The following is a 24,233-nucleotide window of genomic DNA, read 5'->3' as shown; positions in this document are numbered from 1 at the left end:
GTTAGATTTAAGTTTCGTGTTGATTGCTCAAGCGTTGAGCAAAATGTGATTACAACATGGAAATGTTTTGTTTTGTAACTCCAGTATTTTGCCATTTGACTCCTTTCAGTAACTTCCATCAAGTATTCAATAATGCAGGTTTCATGGGCAGTGCATTGGGTTGTGAAAGGTAGGGAGCAGACTGGCTTGTCATGTTCCCGATGTTATATTTTATAGGCAGTAGTGCTTGGCAGTGTTCCCTTTATTTGACGAAAGATTAGTGGGGAAGATGTTACATATTCAAATGCTTCTGTAAAACCTTTGTGTGTCTTAAAATTAGGTTGAAGAATCTGTGCTTTTGAAATGTAAACTGTCAAGTAAATAATAGTTTAGAAAATGAATAAAATGACAGGCTGAGAAAGTTGGGGCTGTTGAGCCTAGAGAAGAGAAGCTGTGTGGAAACCTCGGAGCAACTTCCAGTGTCTGAAGGGGGCTACAAGGATGCTGGAGAGGGACTCTTCATCAGGGACTGGAGTGATAGGACAAGGGGGGATGGGTTCAAACTGAAACGGGGGAAGTTCAGATTGGAGATAAGGAGCCTCTTCCCTGTGAGGGTGCTGAGGCGCTGGCACAGGGTGCCCAGAGCAGCTGTGGCTGTCCCATCCCTGGCAGTGTTCAAGGCCAGGTTGGACACAAGGGCTTGGAGCAAGCTGCTCTAATGGAAGGTGACCCAGCCTGTGGCAGGGGGTTGGAACTGGATGAGCTTTAAGGTCCTTTCCAACCCAAACCATTCTGCAGTTCTTTTGATAACTCTTAAGCTCTCCTGTGTTTTGACTCTGTGGTCTCCTGCGATGACTTTGGCAACTTTTGTTTTGAAAGCCACAGGAAAAATGCTTTTCTTTAGTAATACAGATGATAGATTTTCAAACACTCCCTAGTAATGAATTGCTGGAGTCTGTTCTACTTGGCTAGCTGGGCTCCATATGGTGTGTGGCATTTTAGCTGTCATTAGCTGGATAACTTATTGCAACCTCTCTAGTTCTAAACATCCTCATCTGTTTAAAGAAAATCTCTCTAAACTCTAAATTGGCTTTTAAAGCCACGTACATGCTGGTGCACAAAGGTGGCTCGCTGTGGTAGGTGCTGAGATTGCAGCCATTACCTTCTGTATGTGTTTTTGTGTTGGTGTTGTGCTTGGGGGAGGGTCCCTCCATAGCTGCAATTCACTTTAAGGTTTAATTGATACTCAGATGTGTGTGAGTGCTTCCCCCCGACCTTGTTTTGTCACGTCTCAGCAGTGCATTGCATTGATGACAAGCTCTTAGGAAACTTCTTGGGTTAGACAGCGTTTGCAGAAGAGAGCAGCAAATCCACCAGTGTAAATGTAAATTGGGAGAAGAATGAAACACGAGATTGGAGAAGAACCCTTTGGGAAACTATGCACCAAAAATGTTATATTAAAATCAATAGCAGGGCTTGACCTTCTTCTGTGCTACTGTATGTTTTCAAGCTCGCTATTGATTTCTGTTTAATAACATGTTTATTCTACTTTACGGGCAAAAGAGAAGAAAAATGACTGATTTAGAATATTCATTCTATTGAGGTAAATTTATGAGGAGCATATTAATGCATCTTTATTTTGTATGGGTAGTGTGCTAAATTCCATGAGAACTTTTTGGAAGTAGATCTATTTTCTTCCAAAACTACTGTTTTCCTAGTGAAATACCTCTGTTGAACCAGGAGACTGGCTTTTTCTTGCAGTGTTCTTCTCATGGGGCACAGAAAGCTTACTGTGTTTGCAGACACTTGTAATGGAGTCTCCTGCCACAGGGACTTCTTGATAGTGTTTAAATTAAGTGAGAAAACAGCCTGGAAAATTACATCTTCTCTACTGCTGACAGTGGGATAGAGAGCTGGAAATAAAGATGCTGGGGAGTAACTCTTCATTAGGGACTATAGTGATAGGACAAGGGGTAACGGGTTAAAACTGAAACAGGGGAAGTTTAGATTGGATAGAAGGAGGAAGTTGTTTACTGTAAGGGTGGTGAGGCACTGGAATGGGTTGCCAAAGGAAGCTGTGAATGCTCCATCCCTGTCAGTGTTGAAGGCCAGGCTGGGCAGAGCCTTGGGTGAAATGGTTTAGTGTGGGGTGTCCCTGCCCATGGCAGGGGGGTTGGAACTCGATGATGTTAAAGTCCTTTCCAACCCTAACCATTCTATGAGTCTAATACTTGAAAGCAGTAAAGTGATTGTAATGGTTTGGACTTCTGATAAATCAAGAGTAAGAGTTTAAAATCTTCTGACACAAGTGACCATACTGTCACAAAAAATCCAAACTCCAGGCATTTAAAGGTATTACCCAATTGATAATCTCATTCAGGAGTGGAAGAGTTGGTACAACAGCCCTGCATCAAAGCTTTACTCTGCTGGTCATTCAGTGTAAGGATGAGTTTGCTTCTTCTAGCCCCCAACACAAGAGGGACGTGGAGCTGTTGAAGTGAGTGCAGAGGAGGCCACAGAGATGCTGCGAGGGCTGGAGCAGCTCTGCTCTGGAGCCAGGCTGAGAGAGCTGGGCTGGGTCAGCCTGGAGAAGAGAAGGCTCCTGAAGGGGAGACCTGAGAGCAGCTCCAGTGCCTAAAGGGGCTGCAGGAAAGCTGGAGAGGGGCTTTGGACAAGGGCCTGTAGGGCCAGGCCAAGGGGAATGGCTTTAACCTGCCAGAGGGGAGACTGAGATGAGCTCTTAGGCAGAAGCTCTTCCCTGTGAGGGTGCTGAGGCGCTGGCCCAGGGTGTCCAGAGAAGCTGTGGCTGCCCCATCCCTGGCAGTGTTCAAGGCCAGGCTGGACACGCTCTGCAGTGAGAAGGGCTACCGAAGTAAAGCTCTGTTGTCAGTACTGCTACATTGATGTAGTCTGTGGATAATTATGCTGTCATTGCTCATACACCTTTATACAGTATGACTTGTGTTCACAGATGCTGAGAAGCTTAACCTTTGTGTAATATGACACTCAAGTGTGTCTAAATAAACCCCAGCTATTGATTTGAGAGAGGAAAACTTGGATATTTTATAGTGATAAACAGGACTTTGGAAGATAGTAATAAATTAAGTTAGAAATAAGGCATAAATCTGCCCCATCCCTGGCAGTGTTCAAGGCCAGGTTGGACACAGGGGCTTGGAGCAAGCTGCTCTAGTGGAAGGTGTCCCTGCCCGTAGCAGGGGTTGGAACTGGGTGAGCTTTAAGGTCCTTTCTAACCCCAACCGTTCTGGGATTCTATGAAATTGCATCTAAACTGGGCAGATAGGCCTGTATGACATCTTACAAGGGCTTGTTGTCTGTGAATGTGATGAGAGTCATGCACACACACTCCTTCCATATCTGAAGATGTAAAGTTAGTGAAGAGATGAATTAAAATAGTCACTAAGATAGCAGAGAGGCTTTTTCCGAGTGTGAAATGAGAGACTGCTGAGCAGTGGTGAGTGCTGTTCATTTACAAAGACAACACAGAGCAGTTTGGTGCGTGTAACTAACGTTATAAAAACATCATGGTGTTTTTATATACCTGTTTTGGGTGTCCAGAAGGCCACTTCAGTCTGAGGGTTGGCAGCACGTGGTATGACACATGGAGACAGCAGCAAGTTGTGGCGTTGCTTCCACAGATTGAACTGCTCCTAATCCCCTTGCCTTGTCATGCCAGCTCAAAGGTTGGGTTCTTTTTCCCCTCTCACAGCAGAGGTTTCTCTTGTCTGATCTCACACACACGAAAAGATTTCAAGTGAATATATTCTTGAATAGATATAATATTGGTGAAGTCTGAAGGGTTATGGAGTAATAATGCTGCTCCCTCACAGGATAAGAGAGAAGGATCAGGCTGGGTGAAAACTGTCCCTCTGTGGGCAAGGGAAGAGATTTACCTATAAACAAGTACTGTGATCAGGAGAACTGTTGTAGCTGATGCCTCTTTGGACAGCCTTCTGTTGGGAGGATAATTCCCTCATGGAAGTGTAAGCCCCCTTCTGAATGAGGTTGCATTGTACCTTTCTAAAACCATGAAAGTTGAGTGCATGGTTGAGGGCTGATGGTTTCACACTGACAGAGGACAGGTTCAGGCTGGATGTGGTGAATAAATTCTTTACAATGAGGGGGATAAAACACTGGCATGGGTTTCCCAGAGAGATCATCATCCCTGGAGACATTCAAGGCCAGGCTGAATGCTATTTGGCAATGGTAGAGTTACTCTCCAGGATTCCTGCTGCTCTGATTCTCCATTAATACCATTATGTCTTGTTCTCAGTATATACAGAGCTGAATCTTGGAGACGGGAAGTGGAAATTGGAGGAGGCAGTGCTATAATTCACTCCTACCTTTATAAACTCCAATTTCAAGGGATTATTTTTCACTTTGAATTTGAAAGTTGGCTTATCAACTGACAACATGTATTCCAACCTTCATCTTTATTTTGAGAAGAGGTGGGAAAATGACTTTAAACCAGGGAATTTATTTGGAAAGGACATTAACAAAAATAATACTGCTTCATAGTTTTAGGTTCAGGTAGGGAGGACAGAAACTATTTCCCCCTCTTGGCAGTTTTAAACAAACCTTTACTTTCGAACAGCTGAGCTCCTTCATTTTGTAAAGTAGCAAATCATGGAATCCCAGACTGGTTTGGGCTGGAAAGGACCTTACAGCTCATCCAGTTCCAACCCCCTGCCACGGGCAGGGACACCTTCTACTAGAGCAGCTTGCTCCAAGCCCCTGTGTCCAGCCTGGTTTTGAACACTGCCAGGGATGGGGCAGCCACAGCTTCTCTGGGCACCCTGTGCCAGCGCCTCAGCACCCTCACAGAAAAGTGCTTCTGCCTTATCTCCAACCTGAACTTCCCCTGTTTCACTTTGAACCCATCACCCCTTGTCCTATCACTACAGTCTCTGATAAGGAGTCTCTCTCTAGCATCCTTGTAGCCCCCATCAGATGATATGAGTAGATGTAGCAGAGATCCACTTAATAATACTAATAAATTTTATAACTGTCACTTCATTTTAAGGGATAGTTAATATTGTCATAATTTCATGACTGCCTTTGCAGGTCCCAGGAGGAGTGATATTCAGTGATTATGCCTCTGGCATAAAGGTAGAGATTTGTTCCTCTATTCTGTCTTTGTATAATGCTGCTCTATATGCACATATTTTTAAAACAGTGGCTTTATGAAGTGTAATTATTAAATCTCATTAAACAGCCTTCCCTCCCCCTTACTCACCTTCTCTCCTCTCAGCACCCAGTACTCGCCCCCTAAAAACCCCACCAGAACTTAAGTATCTTAATAAAGTCAACTCAACCCTCTTCTACAGGGGATGAGCAGGCATCAGACTGTTAAGTCAGTATCCATATTGCAGTGCACAGTAAGAAGCTGTCTGTGCAATTATCGTTGATGAATGGAAGAGCTGGTTGGAATTAGGAGTTTTGAAAGTAGTGTCTCTTTGATCTTTTGATCAAGGACCTGCACACTTGGCCATCAGCAAAGATAGTTTCAGTTGGTGGATGTTGTGCTGAGGCTGGAAGGCAGCTGGACAAGGGAAATGAACGAACATGTTCAAATGAATGTCATTACCTGGCCTCAACGTTGTTTTGAGAAGTGTTTGAAGTATGGGATAACTGAGGGAATAGGAAGAAATGGTTGAGTGGGGCAAGGTGGAACCCAATATGAACTATCGTGGTTAAGAGTAAGGTCAGTGTTTTCTTGTGTTGGATAATAGACTTCAGCCTAAAGAGTAAAGCAAAGCACTTAATACCTTGCCTTCCTTGTTACTGCTACTAGATGTGTCCAGAACTAATGTAGAAATCGTAGAATACCCCTTTGAAAAGGACCTTAAGGATCATCTGGTCCATTCTATCTAGACAAAGCATGGTCTGGACTAGATGCCTCAGGGTGCCCATGCAGCTTAATCTTCAATGTCCAATGTTGGGGAACCCACCGCTTCCCTGGCGAGATTATTCCAGTGGCTGGTTGTTCTCATGGTAAAAAACGTTCCTTTTGTGTCCATTCAGAATTTCCCCAGCAGTAAGTTGTGTCCATCACCCCTTGTCTTTTCCATGTGACTCCTATCAAAAGAGAGCCTCCATCTTCTTTGTAGACTCCCTTTAAATACTGGAACATGGGGATAAGGTCTCCTCTGAGCCTTCATTGCTCAAGGTTGGACACATGCAGCTCTTTCAGGCTTTCCTCACATGGCTTCCCAGTCTTTGGATTATCTCTGTGGGCCTTCTCTGGCCCCTCTCCAGCCTGTCCACAGCTCTTTGTGGAGCAGGGACCAAAACTGAACCAGGCTTGGCCTGACAAGCACTGAGTAGAGCGGGACAACGACATCTTTATCTCTGTTGGTGATGCTCCCCAGCATCCTGTTGGCTCTTTGCCACAGCTACTCACTGTTCACTCCTATTGAACTTGTGTCCACAAGGATCCCCAGGTCCCTTCCCACAGAGCTGCTCCCAGAGCAGATCCTGAAATGGGCTGCACTCCTGGATTGTGAATTGTCATACAGTTTGTGACTGACAAAAGACAAGTGTATGATGGGATGTGTTGGAGGGAGGACATAACAGTATAGGAAAAGCTTACTTGCTGCTTAGGGATAAATTTTGGGATCACTTATCACTTTTATGTTTTCAGTAGAATTCATAATGAATGAAGTGCTACTTTATGTGTATGGCTAGCCTTAAGGAGTAGTTCACCATGAGGAAAATGAGGATATGGGATAAAACAGTGGAGTTCTTGTTAAATATAAAAGTGCAAGCATAGAAAGGTAACAGTAATATAGTTTAAGATCATTCGAAAATCTCACTCAGATTACTGTGTGCAGTTTGAGGTAGATAGGCAAAAAATCCCCACGTGAAAGGGGTAATGTTTGTTTTTGTTTTCATAATATTAATCTGCATGTTCCAGAGATGCTGCTGGCCCTCATCAGAGGGTAAAAAGACCTTCCCAGCCCATGTTGTGAGTGTGTAATTGCCCTCTCTTTCACTCTTCCTCCTCATTTATTTTAACTTCTCTTTGAGCTGTTAGAGGTTGCTTGGCTACTAGGTTACAGCTGTGCTAAATCAGCAGGGGGGTTTAGCAGTGCTGGTAAGTAGCACTTTGTGTCTGCAGTAAGGTGGGAAGCTGGTTTCTAGCTCTCTAGTCCATCAGGTTGGATTTGAAGGGTTTGCTTTTGCAATGGGCTGGTGTGTTGAAGAAGTCACATTACTTTAGTGTTGCGTGGGACAGGGATTGGAACTGTTACTGGTACCTTTGATCTCCTCTCTTCCTGCAGGCACCATAATCATGAGAGCTATCAAGCATTTCTAGTGAGTTTGTCAATGAACTTAGACAGGGCTTGCTACTAATGTTAGGCATAGAATCATAGACTAGTTAGGGTTGGAAAGGACCTTAAGATCATCCAGTTCCAGCCCCCCTGCCATGGGCAGGGATGCCTCACACTAAACCATGGTACCCAAGGCTCTGTCCAACCTGGCCTTGAACACTGCCAGGGATGGAGCATTCACAACCAACCTGGGCAACCCATTCCAGTGCCTCACCACCCTAACAGGAAAGAATTTCTTCCTTATATCCAATCTAAACTTCCCCTGTTTCAGTTTGAACCCATCACCCCTTGTCCTATCACTACAGTCCCTAATGAAGAGTCCCTCCCCAGCATCCCTATAGGCCCCCTTCAGATACTGGAAGCTGCTCTGAGGTCTCCACGCAGCATTCTCTTTTCTAGGCTGAACAGCCCCAACTTTCTCAGCCTGTCTTCATATGGGAGGTGCTCCAGCCCCTGATCATCCTCGTGGCCCTCCTCAGGAATAGCCCCCTTCACCTGCTTTGTGCAAATCTGATGTGACTAAAACCTGTTTTCCCCATCCCTGGCAGTATTCAAGGCCAGGTTGCATGGGGCTTGGAGCAAGCTGCTCTAGTGGAAGGTGTCCCTGCCTGTGGCAGGGGGTTGGAAGTGAATAAGCTTTAAGGTCCCTTCCAGTCCAAATGAGTCTGGGATTCTATGTATAGAGAATATTAATGTGTAAAGATTTCTAGAAAGTAACTTCTAAATAGAAGAACTTTTTAGTGTTGTTATTCTGTGACTTTTGAGAAGAAAAAGGCATTGCCTTTCAGATAGGTTGTTTCTGAATCTTACTCCTTAGCTATGTTTTGTAAAGGCAGATGGACTTCACATGATTTATCTGACTTTGAGGTCAGGTGAAAAATCAGCTACTAGTAACTGAGTAGGAGAAATATCTATTTCACACTTCTCAGACCTCAGTTCAGGTTAGGGTTGTTTTCCTGGTGTGTCTCTCATCTTTTCAAATCCCTTGTCAGCTACAGTGATATTCAGCCGCAGCTTTCTATGGCGTGTTCAGCATGCACTCATTAAATATTGAAACTCAGTACTCAGAAACATTATTCATTCATTAATATTGCATCATGGCCTAAACTGTATTGTTCAAAACAGATTTGGATGTTGTGCAAGTCTGTCAGAATGCATTAACAAACTTGCTAGTGTCAAAGGAAGCAAAAATGAGGAACACTTTCTGTTGTAAACATGTACTCGGTTTTAATCAGTGGAAGCTTTTGGAGTTTGGGGGATATTGTATAGAACTGCTCAGAGATCATGAAAGAGGAAGGACGAAGGGTAAAATTAGCAAAATAGTGTTAATGACCGAATTTCTTATTGTAAGAATGTATAGGAGGACATGGAGCTGTTGGAGCAAGTCCAGAGGAGGCCATGAGGATAATCAGGAGCTGGAGGACCTCCCCTATGGGCTGTTGAGCCTGGAGAAGCTGTGTGGAGACCTCAGAGCAGCTTCCAGTGTCTGAAGGGGGCTACAAGGATGCTGGAAAGGGACTCTTCATCAGGGACTGGAGTGATAGGACAAGGGGTGATGGGTTCAAACTGAAACAGTTTGGTTGGAGATAAGGCAGAAGCTCTTCCCTGTGAGGGTGCTGAGGCGCTGGCACAGGGTGCCCAGAGAAGCTGTGGCTGCCCCATCCCTGGCAGTGTTCAAGGCCAGGTTGGACACAGGGGCTTGGAGCAAGCTGCTCTAGTGGAAGGTGTCCCTGCCTGTGGCAGGGGTTGGAGCTGGAGGAGCTTAAGGTCCTTTCCAACCCAGATCTTCCTATGATCCTATGATTTTTTTGATACAAAATGCTTTATTTCTTCATACTTGGAGTTCAAGTTTAACAATCATTTCCAACTTGAAAGACTAGTACCTCTTTAGTTTCCTCTACATTTTATAGAGAAGAGGATCATTTTCCTGATAGTGGCCTCTGAAACAGGAAATATTTTGATTTTGCTTGGCTGGAGGTAATGAAAAATGACACAGTTCATGGTTTGGACTTGAATGAGTTTATCTTGGATCACCGCAGATCCATCAGATTGTGCAGCCTGGAGATTGTAATAAAGACACCACAACTGGCAAGTAATCATTCCCCTGACAGGCAACAGAAAGCAAATGTTTAATCTTTGATAGCATAATAAATTTTCAAGCTCTGGAAATAAGGGCTGCAAATGATAAATCCCTGCTTTTGCTTTTACTAGAGAACTGCTTCCCAATTTCAGATTTCCTATGGAGTCTTAATTTCGAATAAAGCATGTAATGGCCATCAAGCCCCCAACCTAATGTGTATTTTCTTTTCAACATCTCTTCACATGTTGCTGCTGTTGTGAATTAAAAGGTGCTTTTCCCTTCATGGGAATCTTTCACATCTGCAGGTGTTTCTCAAGAAGGACATAAATGGATGTTTTGAAGTAAACAACAGAGTGAATTCTTCTAGATTGAGAATTGAATTATTCATCTTGCTGGTGTGGCCAGCGTGGGTCATGCTGTGCACCATTACAGGGCTGTGTCAGAAGTGGATGTGATAAAATTAATGGTTTTATATTTGTTCTCTTGAACTCATTTGCAAATGGACCTGAAAAGGATGGCTTTTTTTTTTTTTAATTCCAGACTGTAGCAAAGTTTTATTATGCCTCTTTTAATGTATTTTTGCATTTCTTAGGAGGTACAGAAAGCAGACTGACCCATCAGAGATGCTCTTTTGTTGGCTTCCTAAATGTCTAATTCTGCTGGGCTGTAGTTGGAGAGTGAAACTGGCTGCATCTTCCGACTTCACATATATTTAAGGTTAGATCTAAGGCAGAAGTTCTTCCCTGTGAGGGTGCTGAGGCGCTGGCACAGGGTGCCCAGAGAAGCTGTGGTTGTCCCATCCCTGGCAGTGTTCAAGGCCAGGTTGGACACAGGGGCTTGGAGCAAGCTGCTCTAGTGGAAGGTGTCCCTGCCCATGGCAGGGGTTGGAACTGGATGAGCTTTAAGGTCCCTTCCAACACAAACCAGTCTAACCAGTCTGGGGTTCTCTGAAAAGGCAAAGGTGGTTTTAGAATACTTCCACCACACCAGCAAGGCATTTAACCCTGATATCACATGAGGTCCCTTCTGGCCTAGATGACAGCATTATTCTGTGAGAGCTGTGGACTGTACTTCCCAGTTGATAAAATAAGAGACAATCATCAAGCATTTAAAGGATGGGTGAAAAGTTAAGATGTAGAATTTGAGTGGCAGAAGCTTTAGGGCTTATAAGTGACTTAATCACGGACCGCTTGGTTACTGAATTGCAGAAAGTCCAAGTACATAGACTTTTCTTTATAGCATTACCTCGGCATTGAAGTCCTAAAAGGCAGTGCTTTAGAAAGGCAGGAGTTGTTGGGTTTTGTGTCTGATTGTGTGCAATATAACAGTTGAGAGCATGAAATACTGTAAAGTGTAAATCCAAACTTCAGTACTTTGTGGTTTTTGTTAATGCCTTATGTGTGTTTTTCAGCTAGCGCTATGAAAAGCAATAGTATTGCATACTGCATTTCATTAAATCACCTCCTGGAAATAGCAGGACACATCTTGGAACAGTATTTCCTAATGATTTAGAAGGATTTTACTCAAACTATCAAGTGTAAAGAAAAATGTGTAGCCAGCAGCCTGCTCTGCTGCAGCAGCACTTTTAAACCCACTTTCTTTCTGTATAAATGATCAGTGTAATGCATAATGTCTCTTGTCTCTTAACTAGAGTTTTGTGCTTGAATGTGAAAACCATTCCATTGAGCCTTTATATTTGTTGTAATTAAAACTGTCATTTTAAATGATCCATTTACATGGAATACTTGGAGTAGTGGACCATACTGATGAGTTGTGCTGTTTAATTCCTTATAAATTGTAGATACGTATCTATTTGTTTTACTTTGGGCTAGATAATAATATAATTTATTACTTTAGATTTAGCTGATGTTTGCCTTTATTCAGCAGCAGTGGATGCTGGATGCCAGTAAAATGAATTTGTAATGTCAAGGAAGAAGACTACTGTAAGATGATGCAAGGAAATGTTTAGGATCAGCACTATGTACCTTCTATTTGTTTTGTTAAGCCCCTCCCAGCCACCCCATCATGTAACTCAAATACCTGAAAGTTCCTTCAAAATCCCACTTTTGTCAAAACTCTGAATTTCAGTCAGGTGAGAGGGGTATTGAGGAATTCCATTGTGACTAAAAGTTGCCCTGAAGGAAAAAGGTGCTTCAGGAAGTTATTTAGTTGTATTTTGTTCTGTAGGTATGGTAAGATGCGTTCCTGATCACATGAATGGGGATTCGAGTAGATATGAAAGACTTCTGATTCTTGCTTTAAGATGCTGCTATGAGTAAGGCAGGCTTGGCTGTTTTTGAAGAACATAAACCGAGTACCTCTTTGGCCTGAATTTCATGAAGCTTGATTATGAAATAGTATAAATTTCTTCTTTTTCTTTCTTCCATGCAAGGAAGGAATAAAAATCAGTAAAATGCTTGCTGCACATCTTGTGACTGGGTGTTTTGATCCTAGGCGTTTATTAAACTAGATTGAGATGAGCTCTTAGGCAGAAGCTCTTCCCTGTGAGGGTGCTGAGGCGCTGGCACAGGGTGCCCAGAGAAACTGTGGCTGCCCCATCCCTGGCAGTGTTCAAGGCCAGGTTGGACACAGGGGCTTGGAGCAAGCTGCTCTAGTGGAAGGTGTCCCTGCCTGTGGCAGGGGTTGGAACTGGGTGAGCTTTAAGGTCCATTCCAGCCCAAACCAGGCTGGGATTCTTTGCTTTTTGGAAGACATCAAGAAATCCCATTTTAAGGAAGAGGGGTGGTCTTTAACTACAAAACCTAAATTTGGATGACAGGGTATGAATGACATAGATTCAGTCTTTCCAGTTCTGACGTAGATATTTCACATCATTATTGGTATCAATGAGCAGGTTAGTATTAAATACTGGCTTTCATATTCATCTGCTGGAATAGAAGACAGCACTTAAGTGTTCAGTAATACCATTTTACATGTGCAATTGGGAAAAAAAAGAGGTGGGCAGATAGTAATTTGTTGAAACAGGTATGTATTAATAACAAAGGTGGAAGTTGGAAGTGAGGGACTTCCCCTGCACTCCTATCCGTTACTCCATTGTGATGAAGTTCCCTTGAGGGATTGATTCAGCAGCAACAGTAAGATGTGATAGCCAGAGAGGTATAGCACAGAATCTTCTTTCTGGGATCTTCATCATATGGTGTACTTAGAAACCAGTAGCTTAAAGATCAGATGGGGGTTATACCACTTTGGCAGGGCTTTTATAGGTGCCAGTTTTGGGTGTCCTATCCCCATTCCTTACTCTTTTGCTGTGGTAGGATACAGCTGTTCATGGCCAAGGAGATCCTCAAACCTGGCATGTCTGTAAGGTAGCATTAAGATATCTGGATTCATTTTAAATGGGCTGGTTAAGGTTGAACTAGCAAGTCTTGCCCTGAGCTCTCTGCTTGTGGGAAGCCAGTGTTATATCTCCATCCCTTCTCTTGCTGGCATGGCCATACCCTCCACTGTGGTCAGCTAATTCTGAGGAGCGTCAGAGGGTCTGAAAAGCCTTTTAGTGGCTCGCTGTAGGGTTAGGAGTCGAGTTGGGAACATAGATGAGTTTCTGTGTTGTCGTTGATTCACGGACTGGTTTGGGTTGAAAGGGACCTTCAAGCTCATCCAGTTCCAAGCCCCTGCCTCAGGCAGGGACGCCTTCCGCTAGCGCAGCACCTTGTAGCAAGCTTACAGCAAAGGGCACATGGTGTTTGGGCAAGAGTAGAAAAACCATCCCATCCCTCTGTAGTGTACTGAGCAGGCAAACTGGATGTGACAGCAGCTGTTTAAAGCCATCAGGGGCTTATCTTGTCATTACAAGCCCATTCTTTTTAAGTGTTAGGAAAACTGAGAGGAGATCTCACCAAGGTTCGTAATTCCAAGGGCGAGAAGACGACTTGAAGACTTAACTGAGCTTGTGTCAGATACAGGGATAATGTGCCAAAAATGAGATGCAAATGCGTAAGTGAGTTTTTTAGTTGAATTTTGGGGCGTTTGTAATTTTGAAACCTCTAGAAGCCTTTTTCAGATGAAAGCTCCAGAAAGGATGAGGAAGGAGCTCTCTTCAGTCCCAGGCAATGCGAAAGGATTTCTCCGCTGCCTCTCACAAGAAGCAGCTGCTGAGACTTCTATTTTGACACTTCTTTCCCTCCTTAGACACAACATCATTTCTCCAATGGAAAAGGCAACCGGCGTGTTTTGACTGCACCATTGATTGCGGGAAGGATTTGTTATAGCAATGCTGCAGGAATAATTTGGGGGACCTTGGGAAATCACTTAATGGAATTTGGTCCATGTCTGCATAATCTGACTTCTTTTTCTTTTTTTTTTTCCCTGCTAGAGTAATTGAAGATGCTGCTTAATAAACTTTTTATCAAGATTCCCAGTTGGTTGCTGCGTTTCAGAGGGTTGTATCTGAGCACACAAGTAATACATCTTGTAATTGTCTTTTCTTTTCCTCCCCACCTCACTTAAATCTGTTCCCTGGGGAGGAATCTAATGTACTGTAATGCTGGTGCCTTTTACAAAGTGACCCTCCTCATTACAATTTGTTCTCTTGAAGCTCCCTTGACAACAGATAAATGCACTGAGAATACTTAAGCTTCCTCTCCATCACTCTTTCAAAAATCTGTTTCAAAACCAGTGTTTCATGCTGCCATTTCTATTCCAACTTCCCTAATGCTGCCTTTGGTGTCAAAACATACATGCAACAGATAAGTTTTAGTAGCTAAACAACTTATATCCCTGTATTTTCATGATAATTAGATGTGATGTGCTTATATCAGTCCTTACAGTGAAGATTTCCAATGTATTTATGGCTTGTGATGTAGAAACGTTGAGGATTTTCTGGGGCTGGAGGTGCCTTTATTAACTCTGCAACAAATTCAATAGCTGGCTTCATCTCATCCTCTCAACTTACTGGGAAGGGTTTATTATGGATGTTGGATCTTTCTTGCAGCTTGGGAAATTGATGCTGTATTTGGGTTTAAGGTGTGTCCAGAGGTAGGAAAGCATTATCCCATTGCAAAGCTTTTAGCTGGAAACAGGGAATCCTCCCCCCCAACCAGCCTGTGGGGAGAAGGATTTTCCTGGTGTAAGGGTTCCTTAAAAACAGAACAAAAGCAGCGAACCAACAGAGCTGTGCACATGTTCTTGTTAGTTAAGAATATAGTTTCCTAAAGCTCATAGATTAGTTTTGTGTTTGATACGATGTAATGAATATTGTTTCTAAGGCTTGGAGCTTTTGTGTATTCTGAGTTTAACACTTCAATCTGAAAGAAACATCTGGAATTTGTTGTCAATACTTGAATTTAGGTGTCTTCAGCTGCTGATAACGTATTACAGTGACTGTGCCAATGTCCTTCTGAAGTCCATTTAGAGGCCCCACCTTCAATGTCAATTTCCCTCCACCTTCTGTAGATTGAAACAAGAGCAAATGTACGTTCGGGATGAGTTTGGCCGCCTCCTGGAACGAGAGAGGATCTCTTCAAATGAGCATTTGACTCGAGCCATTCTCCGCGAGCGAGCTGCGACAGAAGAGGAGCGGCAGAAGGCCCAGCGCTTTGTGAGTTCAGAAGCTTCTACAACCATGTCTTCATAGGGTCACAGAATGGTTTGGTTTGGACAGGACCTTAAGAGCATCCGGTTCCAACCCCCAAGACTTCAGACTTGTTTCAAACTAGTGGTGGAAAAGGAAAGCGGAGCTGCTCCTGTTTTTTTCTTTATTACTAGTTAATAGTATGTCATTTGATTTCTTTTTTGTCCAATATCCCTGACTTAGGAATAAGAAAGAGCCTTAAGAAATTAGGAGTTGATCCTTTCAGAAGGTTGCAAATAGAATATGCCTTCTTGTGTGTGGATAGTATTAAATGTCTGTTTTCAGAGGGGGGAAGAGTAAGAAGGTATTCTAGGTTTATTTCCTTAATCTGATAATTCTATGTTAAGAAGTTGTAGATTACAAGAGAACTTTTCTAGAACTTAATTATTTATATAATAGAATTCTGTTATATTTTGTATTTATTAAACTTAAATAGGGAAGTTCAGGTTGGATATAAGGAAGAAGCTCTTCCCTGTGAAGGTGCTGAGGTGCTGGCACAGGGTGCCCAAGGAAGTTGTGAATGCTCCATCCCTGGCAGTGCTCCAGGCCAGGTTGGACAGAGCCTTGGGTGGCATGGTTTAGTGTGAGGTGTCCCTGCCCATGGCGGGGGTTGGAACTGGATGATCTTAAGGTCCTTTCTAACCCAAACCGTTCTGTTATTCTGTAAATGCTATTCTATTGTGTTTAAAGGGAGCCCATAATATACCTGGGCTACAAATCTGGCTAACAATAAGAATTTAAAAAGTATTGTTTTGAAGTCTTGTATGGGCTCGAAGAAAACAAAAAATTGAACTTTTGATGGTTGTCTCAAACCTTGGAACCAGCTTAGTGAAAAATTCTGTCTCTAAGAATCATATTTCATTGGAGCTGATGGATGAAAATACTTCCTGACAAGGTAGTTATAAAATATGGCTGAAAAATATCCTCTGAAAACTGACGTTGTGTATTTCAGTCCATTTCAAATGTCTGTCAGATTTATAACTTCTTATATATAATGGTCGCTTCCTATATTGAGTCTGTATTGACTTTTCTTTGCAAGAATCATTATTCTCTGAGGTATGAATATTGTGTTGCTTTTAAGTACATGAGTATAAATAGTAAAAAAAATGGTATTTTAAAGAAAAGCTTAAAATACTTGTGAACATTCCTAAGAAAATAGGATTATTTAGGTCAGCAACCATATAAATATGTTTGCCCCTCCATATCTGAAATACGACCAAAGCTTTCTAAGGTGTGTTGGTTAGAAACACAATAAAGCAATCACTTCAGTAAGCAATAGCTTTGGCTGTGCTGTGTAAGGGAGAAATCCTTTGCTCATATTATTTTTCCATATAGCAATTTACAACCAAGCAAATATTACCTGAGTACACCTGAGTATTAGTAGTTCTTGCAGACGTGTCTCAGTGCTTTTTCACCTCTATGGTTGGGTTATTACTGAAGAATATGCTAAGCAAATGTTTAATGTTTTGTCATCTTCAAATACAGAAACAAAGGAGAATGAAGAGGAATTGTGACCTGTGTGCACCATGAGTCTAATGCCTTGAAACATTGGTTTCTTAACATTGTGCATGAGAGGGCAGGGGTTTGTAGCCTCGACCTAATGAGGAGCTAAAGATTTATAATGGAGAATATTACTTGCATAATTACCAGGGGTCTTTACAGCTTCAGTTCCTATGTAGTTAGTACTGAGCTTTTGAGCAGCATTTGGTGCTGTTCTCATTGGCGTAAAGCTTGAGAGAGTTCTTACTGTAGGTATCACACTGGTTTATTTAGCCTTTATATCAAGTTTATTGGCAATTTTGACTACTCTAGAATATTGAAGTTCTTCACTGCCTACATAAAGGAATCAAGAATTGCTGTTAACTGGTTTGGAACCTTACCAAGCCTGGGAACTGGTGTTTCAAGGTTTGTGGTGATGCTTTGTGTGGAGTTGGAAGAAGGACATAGAAAAGGTGCTAATGAAATGACAGGAACACCTTAAACTCCTACAGGATGTCCCCTCTTGTGAAGGACAGCATGACTTGCTGCCTTTCCGTGCATGACATTTTAGAGCTTCCTATCAAACCCATGCTTTTGTGGAAGCATAGGTGTGTAAGAGCATAGATTTTGCACATCGGGAGAGAAGCAAAGTATCTGAGCTCTGCTAGTGAATGATGTACTCACCCGTGTAGTCACCTCAGTTTTGATCATCTAACTGTCCCAGTCTGTGGGCCTCAGCACCCTCACAAGGAAGAGCTTCTGCCTAAGAGCTCATCTCAGTCTCCCCTCTGGCAGGTTAAAGCCATTCCCCTTGGCCTGGCCCTACAGGCCCTTGTCCAAAGCCCCTCTCCAGCTTTCCTGCAGCCCCTTTAGGCACTGGAGCTTCTCTCAGGTCTCCCCTTCAGGAGCCTTCTCTTCTCCAGGCTGCCCCAGCCCAGCTCTCTCAGCCTGGCTCCAGAGCAGAGCTGCTCCAGCCCTCGCAGCATCTCCGTGGCCTCCTCTGCACTCCCTCCAACAGCTCCACGTCCCTCTTGTGCTGCTGCCCCAGAGCTGGATCAGGACTGCAGGGGGGATCTCCCCAGAGCACAGCAGAGGGGCAGGATCCCCTCCCTGAGCTGCTGCTCACGCTCTGGGGGTGCAGCCCAGCACACGGGGGGGGTCTGGACTCAAGCGCACACTGAAGCCAGGTCATGGGGAGCTTCTCATGGCTCAACACCCCCAAGTCCTTCTCCTCAGGACTATTCTCTATCCAGTTTCCCACAGCCTGTGTCTGTGCTTGTATTTTTATTCCCATGGCTTCATTGCTTGTTGTATCTCTCTGTGTTTCATGTATCCAAGGTGAATAGATAAAAGCTGTAAGGAGGGATATATCTGTGTGTACCTTTTTTTTTCAGGTAGAATGAGTAATTTCATGTTCTTGTCAACTTCTACAGTAAGGTTGTGTTTTATGTAGCCCCTATTTGGTCTGTCAGATGTTTTTTTTGTAGAGAAAGAGTGTTTCTGAAATGTCAGTGGCATTATCTCCAAAATTAATCCTTTTGCTGGTGCTAAATTGTTTAAGTAGTGCACAGGAGAAGAAATAGTAGTTAGAAAGGAGGAATTTTGCCTTCTTTGTAAAGGCTGCTAATTCAGTTTTAACAAATAGACAGAAAATTGTTAGGTTGAAGTAATATTTCCCATTCTTCCACAATTATAACACCAGCTGCTGCTTATCATGTCAGAAAGAAGAGATTTTGAAGTGTTTACATCCCCAGAATTAGCATTAACTCTTCATACACATAAAAAACCTGGATAAAATGAAGCTAAACCAGAAGCTAAATACCCTGAATTGCTTTTACATGGGTCTCTTCAGAGTGGAGGGAGTTTTGATGCCAAAACTTTTCTTTGCAGATGGCTCCTCAAACAAGGTGTCAGATCTGAACTGCAGTAGAAAACATCAAGGGAAATGGACAGTTTTACCAGTAACAGCTCTTCAAGCCAGGGTGTGATTCATAAAAGCTCTGAAGGAAACTCAGAGGTGATGGATGAGCTAATGGGAACTGAACTGCTGATGTGCTGTGTAAGCTCTTAGGGATGACTCCCTCGATACAAATGGACAGTCCTCAATACAAGTGGCTGATGGGATGTCAACTGCTTCAAAACCAATTCTGAGGGAGATCCAGAGGTTTCCAAACCACTAATTCTGATGTTTGTGCCAAACGATGTAGAAGTTACAATTCAGAGTGGAGTTTCCAGACCCTGAAATCCCTTGTTGGGTCAGTGTGAAGATTTATTCAACTGCTGCTGCTTAATTGAGCAGAAATAAATCCAACTGCTGTTGATGCCTTTAACACCTTCAGATGTTGTTGGCTTTGAAAAGTGACTCAGACATAGCTTAACTTTGCTTATCTGCAGGCTTTGGGTCTAATCTTTAAAAAGCAATGGTGATGAGACTCGGTGTGCTGAAGAGCCAGCGAGGTTTTGCATCTCTTCTGGCTCCTCACTGTTTCTGGCTGTGTGATCCTACTGCCTCCGTTGCAGTAGGACTGATATTTGATGCTGAAATGAGCTGACTTGGGAGAAGTATTAGCAAGCACAAGCCCCATTCAGCCTGTCCTTGAACCACTTCCAGGAATGGGAATGTTCAGGGCCCAATTGAATGGGGCTTGGAGCAACCTGGTCTGGTGGAAGGTGTCCCTGCCCATGGCAGAGGGTTGGAACTGAATGAGCTTTAAGGTCCCTTCCAACCCAAAGCAGTCTGTGCTTCTGTGAAGTCCACTATCCATATTTTTATCTCTTGTCTATCAAATGATGTGACCCAGCTTGTTTTTAAGGGTTGGGTGTACACCAGTTAGGTGTAAGCAATGCTTTGCCAATGAAGAATTTCATTACCTTTTTTTTTCTACCCATTTCTATCTCTGCAGTGCAGTTCACTTCTTTTTGTGTTGTGTCAGTGCAGATGATGTGGACTGGAGCAGAGGCATTACAAATCCAGCCTGGAGGCCTTTTTCAGATGCAGACATATCCACAATATGCTTTACAGCTTGACTACAGAAATAGCTCAGTTGAGGAAATTGCAGGCTGTGTATGGAGGGCAAGTTGTTGGGGGAAGAAGATGAAAAGCTCTTGAACTGGCCTTGCCACTGAAGAGTGGTTTTGTACCTCTACATATGGGTAGTTCTGAGAGATGATATTTGCGAAGTATCCCTGAGTGTTTTTACCAAAGGACAGAGTGCACCATGTGCTTCAAGTCACAGTTGAGAAGTGCCTGTAGCAGTGTTCCTGATAACAAAGTATTTCTTCTATACCCTTAGCATGTATATGGTATTTTTTCTGCCCATCTCTCCTGAAAGAGGATTTCATAGTCACAGAATCACGGAATGGTTTAGGTTGGAAAGGACCTTAAGATGATCTAGTTCCAACCCCCTGACACGGGAAGGGATGCTTAACACCAGGCCATGTCATGCAAGGCTCTGTCCAGCCTGGTCTTGAACATTGCCAGGGATGGGGCAGCCACAGCTTCTCTGGGCACCCTGTGCCAGTGCCTTAGCACCCTCACAGGGAAGAGCTTCTGCCTTATCTCCAACCTGAACTTCCCCTGTTTCAGTTTGAACCCATCACCCCTTGTCCTATCACTCCAGTCCCTGATGAAGAGTCCCTCTCCAGCATCCTTGTAGCCCCCTTCAGACACTGGAAGCTGCTCTGAGGTCTCCACGCAGCTTCTCTTCCCCAGGCTGAACAGCCCCAACTTTCTTACAAGTTAAGTCTTTTATTTCAATCTAGCCAGAAAGAATTTTGGTTCTGGTGTGGTCTTTAGCCAAGACCAGTGCAGTTTGACGTCCCCATACTTCTGCCTGCTCCAAGAACACTGTGTTATGTTTTATTCACGGCAGACCTGGCCTTCTTTGCAGCAGTTCTTATTGGAGATTGTTGCTTCACGTCTAAGAACTGCGGATAGTTGGGTAGAGCAGTCTTGTTGAGTGGCTTTAAATGTGATTGCTTTGCCATAAATAGTTTATTGACGTTCCATCACTTGAGTTATTACGAGAGTCAGGGTGAGATGTAGAGAATATGGAGTAAAAAAATCAATAGTTACCCAAAGTGCAGAGGACCTGTTGTATTTCCATCTCCCTATAATGACTTGGAGTTCACTGTTAACATATTTGCCTCACTGTGTGGACCGAAATGAGCTGTCATTAGAACCCTGTATGCTGGAAAATGGTTTTATTGAGTTGCCAATGACATTAGAGCCTCATTTCCTTTTGAAGAGGCACAGAAATATTGTTCTGTTCATGTGCTGCATCCATAACATTAAAATTTGATTATTGCCATCATTAGAAATCTCTGTCCTAGTACAATTATATGTATTTCTCCATGTATTGTTCCAGGCTTTCATTCGAGTGCCTGTTAGAGAATGAAATCTGGTTTTGCCAAGCTCTTTCTTTTTTCGCTTTGTAAATTATTCCCTACACCAGAAGGTCTGTTAATAAATTCTGTGTTCAGAAAAATCGATTGGGAAGAAGGATCCTTATATTGAAAAGCACTTTTTGCACCGTAGGTGAATGTAATAATCAGATTATGGGATATTTTTGCCTCTCAAGATCGCATTTGAGATGTATAATTCTTTTACTTTCCTGAGCACTGAAATCAATGGACAAAGTGCCTTCCTCCATAGATTAGAGCTGAAGAATGTTGTGTTATTGTCATACTTGAATACATGTTGTTGAAATAGTGTTTCACTTCTCTGTGTCTGAACTCTTGAGGTGTTTCCCCTGTCGTCCTTGGGTGGCTGCTCCTAGGTGCTACCTGCGTGTGCTCTACAATGACCTTTGCTTTAGTGTTGCATGCATTTTGTCCTGTCCTCAATTCATTAGCTTGATCAAGAGGATGTCCCCTACTTTCCATAAGCAGATTATATCCTGACCCTTCCTGCTCTTTCCAAGCAGTCCTTTGCTAACCATATTTTAAGGATGACTTCACTAGAAAATACCAGGGGGAAGTATTACTAAATGAGTTAAGACATTAGCTCTGGAGAGGGAAGGGGGCTGTTTACCAACCTGCAGTATTTATTACGTACCTCATTTAGCTCATTCATCATTTTAATAGAAAAATGAATCTTTTGAGATGATTCTGAAATCATTGGAGGTAAACTACATAGCCTGAAGCGAAACATGATTGCTCACTGTAGGGTCAAGCTGTTCCTGAGAAGTACAGAATGATTGGTGGCTATAACTCACAATCTATGGTAGTAAAAATATTACAGGGTCCTATTTGAGACTTAAGGGTTGGAAACCACTTGGTACAGAATCAAATCTGGTGGCAATTTTGTCTCTTGTTCTTCAGTTTTAGGAGTTTGAAAGATTTTTCTCTTAATCTCTGAAAGTGGAGATTTTTGGAGATTTACTCACATAATTTTGTTTAGGATTATGTTCATCTTCATTATGGATTGTAGTGATAGGATAAGGGGTGATGGGTTCAAATTGAAATATGTGATGTTCAGGTTAGATCTTAGGCAGAAGCTCTTCCCTGTGAGGGTGCTGAGGCGCTGGCACAGGGTGCCCAGAGGAGCTGTGGCTGCCCCATCCCTGGCAGTGTTCAAGGCCAGGTTGAACAGAGCATGGTCTAGTGTGAGGTGTCCCTGCTCATAGTAGAGGTTTGGAACTGGATGATCTTAAGGTCCTTTCCAACCCAAACCATTCTATGATTCTGTCATTCTGCATGTTTCTGTTTTGCTACGAGCTGCTGTTCTTTTGATTTAGAAATAGTGTTTTTGTTGCAGCAAAAAGTCTTTCTTGTATCAGCACTCGTGTGATACAGACAAAAGTAACCTGGTTTTGGTTGTGTCTGTCGTAAAAGACAAGAATGGAAGGAGTTCTTTTTGAATATTGAGGATGTGATCGATCTTTTTTGGGGGGGGAAAGTCATCCGACACTATTTCATAGGATCCCAGATTATTTTGGGTTGGAAGGGACCTTAAAGCTTATTGGTTCCAACTCCCTGCCATGGGCAGGGACACCTTCCACTAGAGCAGCTTGCTCCAAGCCCCTGTGTCCAACCTGGCCTTGAACACTGCCAGGGATGGGGCAGCCACAGCTTCTCTGGGCAGTCATCATAGTGACTCTTCATTTGGTTAAACGTAATGAGGTAATACCATGGTTGTGGCTTATGTCTCTTGTGGCACATGTCTTCTCTCAGTGACTCTTCCTCCCGCTCTTCCTGGCAGTTCTATGGCAGCAGCGAGAGTTTGAGATAGGGATGTGGCTTTCTGTATTTTGTGGGATGCTAAATAGATGATGTGAAACTGTGTGAAAAAGAAGCTGTTGCTGTGCAAATGAGAGATGGATGATTCTTTTTTTTTCCAGCAATGCAAGAAATGGGTTTTCCTACCAAATGAGAAATGGTTTTATCTGGACAAATAGATTTGCCTTAAAATGGTAAAGACACATTTATATGTCTAAAATTGCTTTTTTAATAAGAGTGAACAATTTCTCCCCCTCCTTGATGCAGTTAAACAGTAGAAATAATTTAAAACAGCCGGGGGGTGATACATGCTGTAGGTTGTAATCCCAGGATGATCTGTCACGTGAGCTGTTAAGCAAATGTTTTATTTCATCTCTGAAGCTGCCATTAAGGGCTTGTGAACTAGAATCATAGAATGGTTTGGATTGGAAAGGACCTTAAGATCATCCAGTTCCAACTCCCTGCCACAGGCAGGAACACCTTCCACTAGGGCAGCTTGCTCCAAGTCTCTGTCCAGCCTGGCCTTGAACACTGCCAGGGATGGAGCATTTACTGCTTCTTTTGGCAGCCTGTTCCACTTAGCTGTATCTCTCTTCTATCCCTTTACAATATCTGTTTGCATTTGAAGTATGTGTTTCAATGGACCAATAGAAATAATTTCCTCCTCCATTCAGTTTTTTACTTGGCAACTTGTTACAGTGGTCTGTGGGATTTAATTCTTCTATGTGATGGTTAAGTTTGTTTTCCTGGATATCAGCTTGGCATACAGGAAAAGCACAGTAAAAACAGACAGGTAAGGTGCATACAGTGAGCATTTCTTTGTTTCCAAATCTCTCTTTGATTGTGAGAGGAATGTCTTTTGGTAGTCAAACAGCCTTTAAAACTATGCTATTAAAACATGCTATTTTTTTTAATTCCTATATAGCAAACCCCAAGATATTTGACAGAAACAAAATTAATCCCTGTGTTATCTCAGCATCCAGATGAAGCTCTAGTGCTTTACAAAGCCTGCTGCTCCATCGATTTGTCCTTTTGGTCAGATTCAAATTGAGTTCATTTTTATAGATTCAGTGTATAATCCTCTTCTTTCTCCTCCCTCATTCATTAACCAATTTGTTCTTGCTACTCCTTTTTTATTGAATGGCTAACAAAATTGCTATGCTAGCTTTTCAAATGAATATCATCATTCCTTGTCGTGGATGGGCAAAAAGCAAGCGTATTAATCCTTTTTACAGGTAACCTCTCTTCTTCCAGAGAGGAGTCCCGTTTCTGCCCTCAAGATATTATGAAAAGAAAGGTTAAATCATGTTCTTCAGAAGTTTTGAGCACAAGGTTTATGTATAGATCATAGAACCATAGAATCAACAGGGTTGGAAAAGCCCTTTAAGCTCCTCCAGTCCAACCATTCGCAGCCCTGCCAAGGCCACCACTGCCCCGTAGCACTGAGGCCTCGTCTCCACGGTGTGTGAACACTTGCAGGGACGGTGACTGCAGCCCTGCCCTGGGCAGCCTGTTCCAATGCCTGAGCACCCTC

The 24,233-nt window shown here is 42.9% G+C and overlaps 1 protein-coding gene and 1 long non-coding RNA gene across 3 annotated transcripts in view; one reads left to right on the top strand and one right to left on the bottom strand.

Moving 5' to 3' along the window:
* The window catches only part of LOC134171747 (uncharacterized), a 369,803-nt gene that overhangs the window by 9,050 nt on the left and 336,520 nt on the right, over positions 1 to 24,233 (bottom strand). The window lies entirely within an intron of this gene.
* Positions 1 to 24,233, top strand: part of CHCHD3 (coiled-coil-helix-coiled-coil-helix domain containing 3) — a 161,383-nt gene that overhangs the window by 30,721 nt on the left and 106,429 nt on the right. For both annotated transcript variants that reach the window (XM_062634264.1, XM_062634263.1), the window contains exon 4: positions 14,824 to 14,968. In XM_062634264.1, coding sequence (XP_062490248.1) covers positions 14,824 to 14,968 — 145 coding nt within the window. The remainder of the gene's footprint in view (positions 1 to 14,823; positions 14,969 to 24,233) is intronic.

The sequence above is a fragment of the Pezoporus occidentalis genome, unplaced genomic scaffold (genome assembly GCF_034315485.1).
Source record: "Pezoporus occidentalis ecotype Australia unplaced genomic scaffold, CSIRO_AGI_Poc_V1 ctg42, whole genome shotgun sequence".
In the NCBI taxonomy this organism is placed as follows: Eukaryota; Metazoa; Chordata; class Aves; order Psittaciformes; family Psittacidae; genus Pezoporus; species Pezoporus occidentalis.
This window is presented reverse-complemented; position numbering and strand designations above follow the sequence as displayed.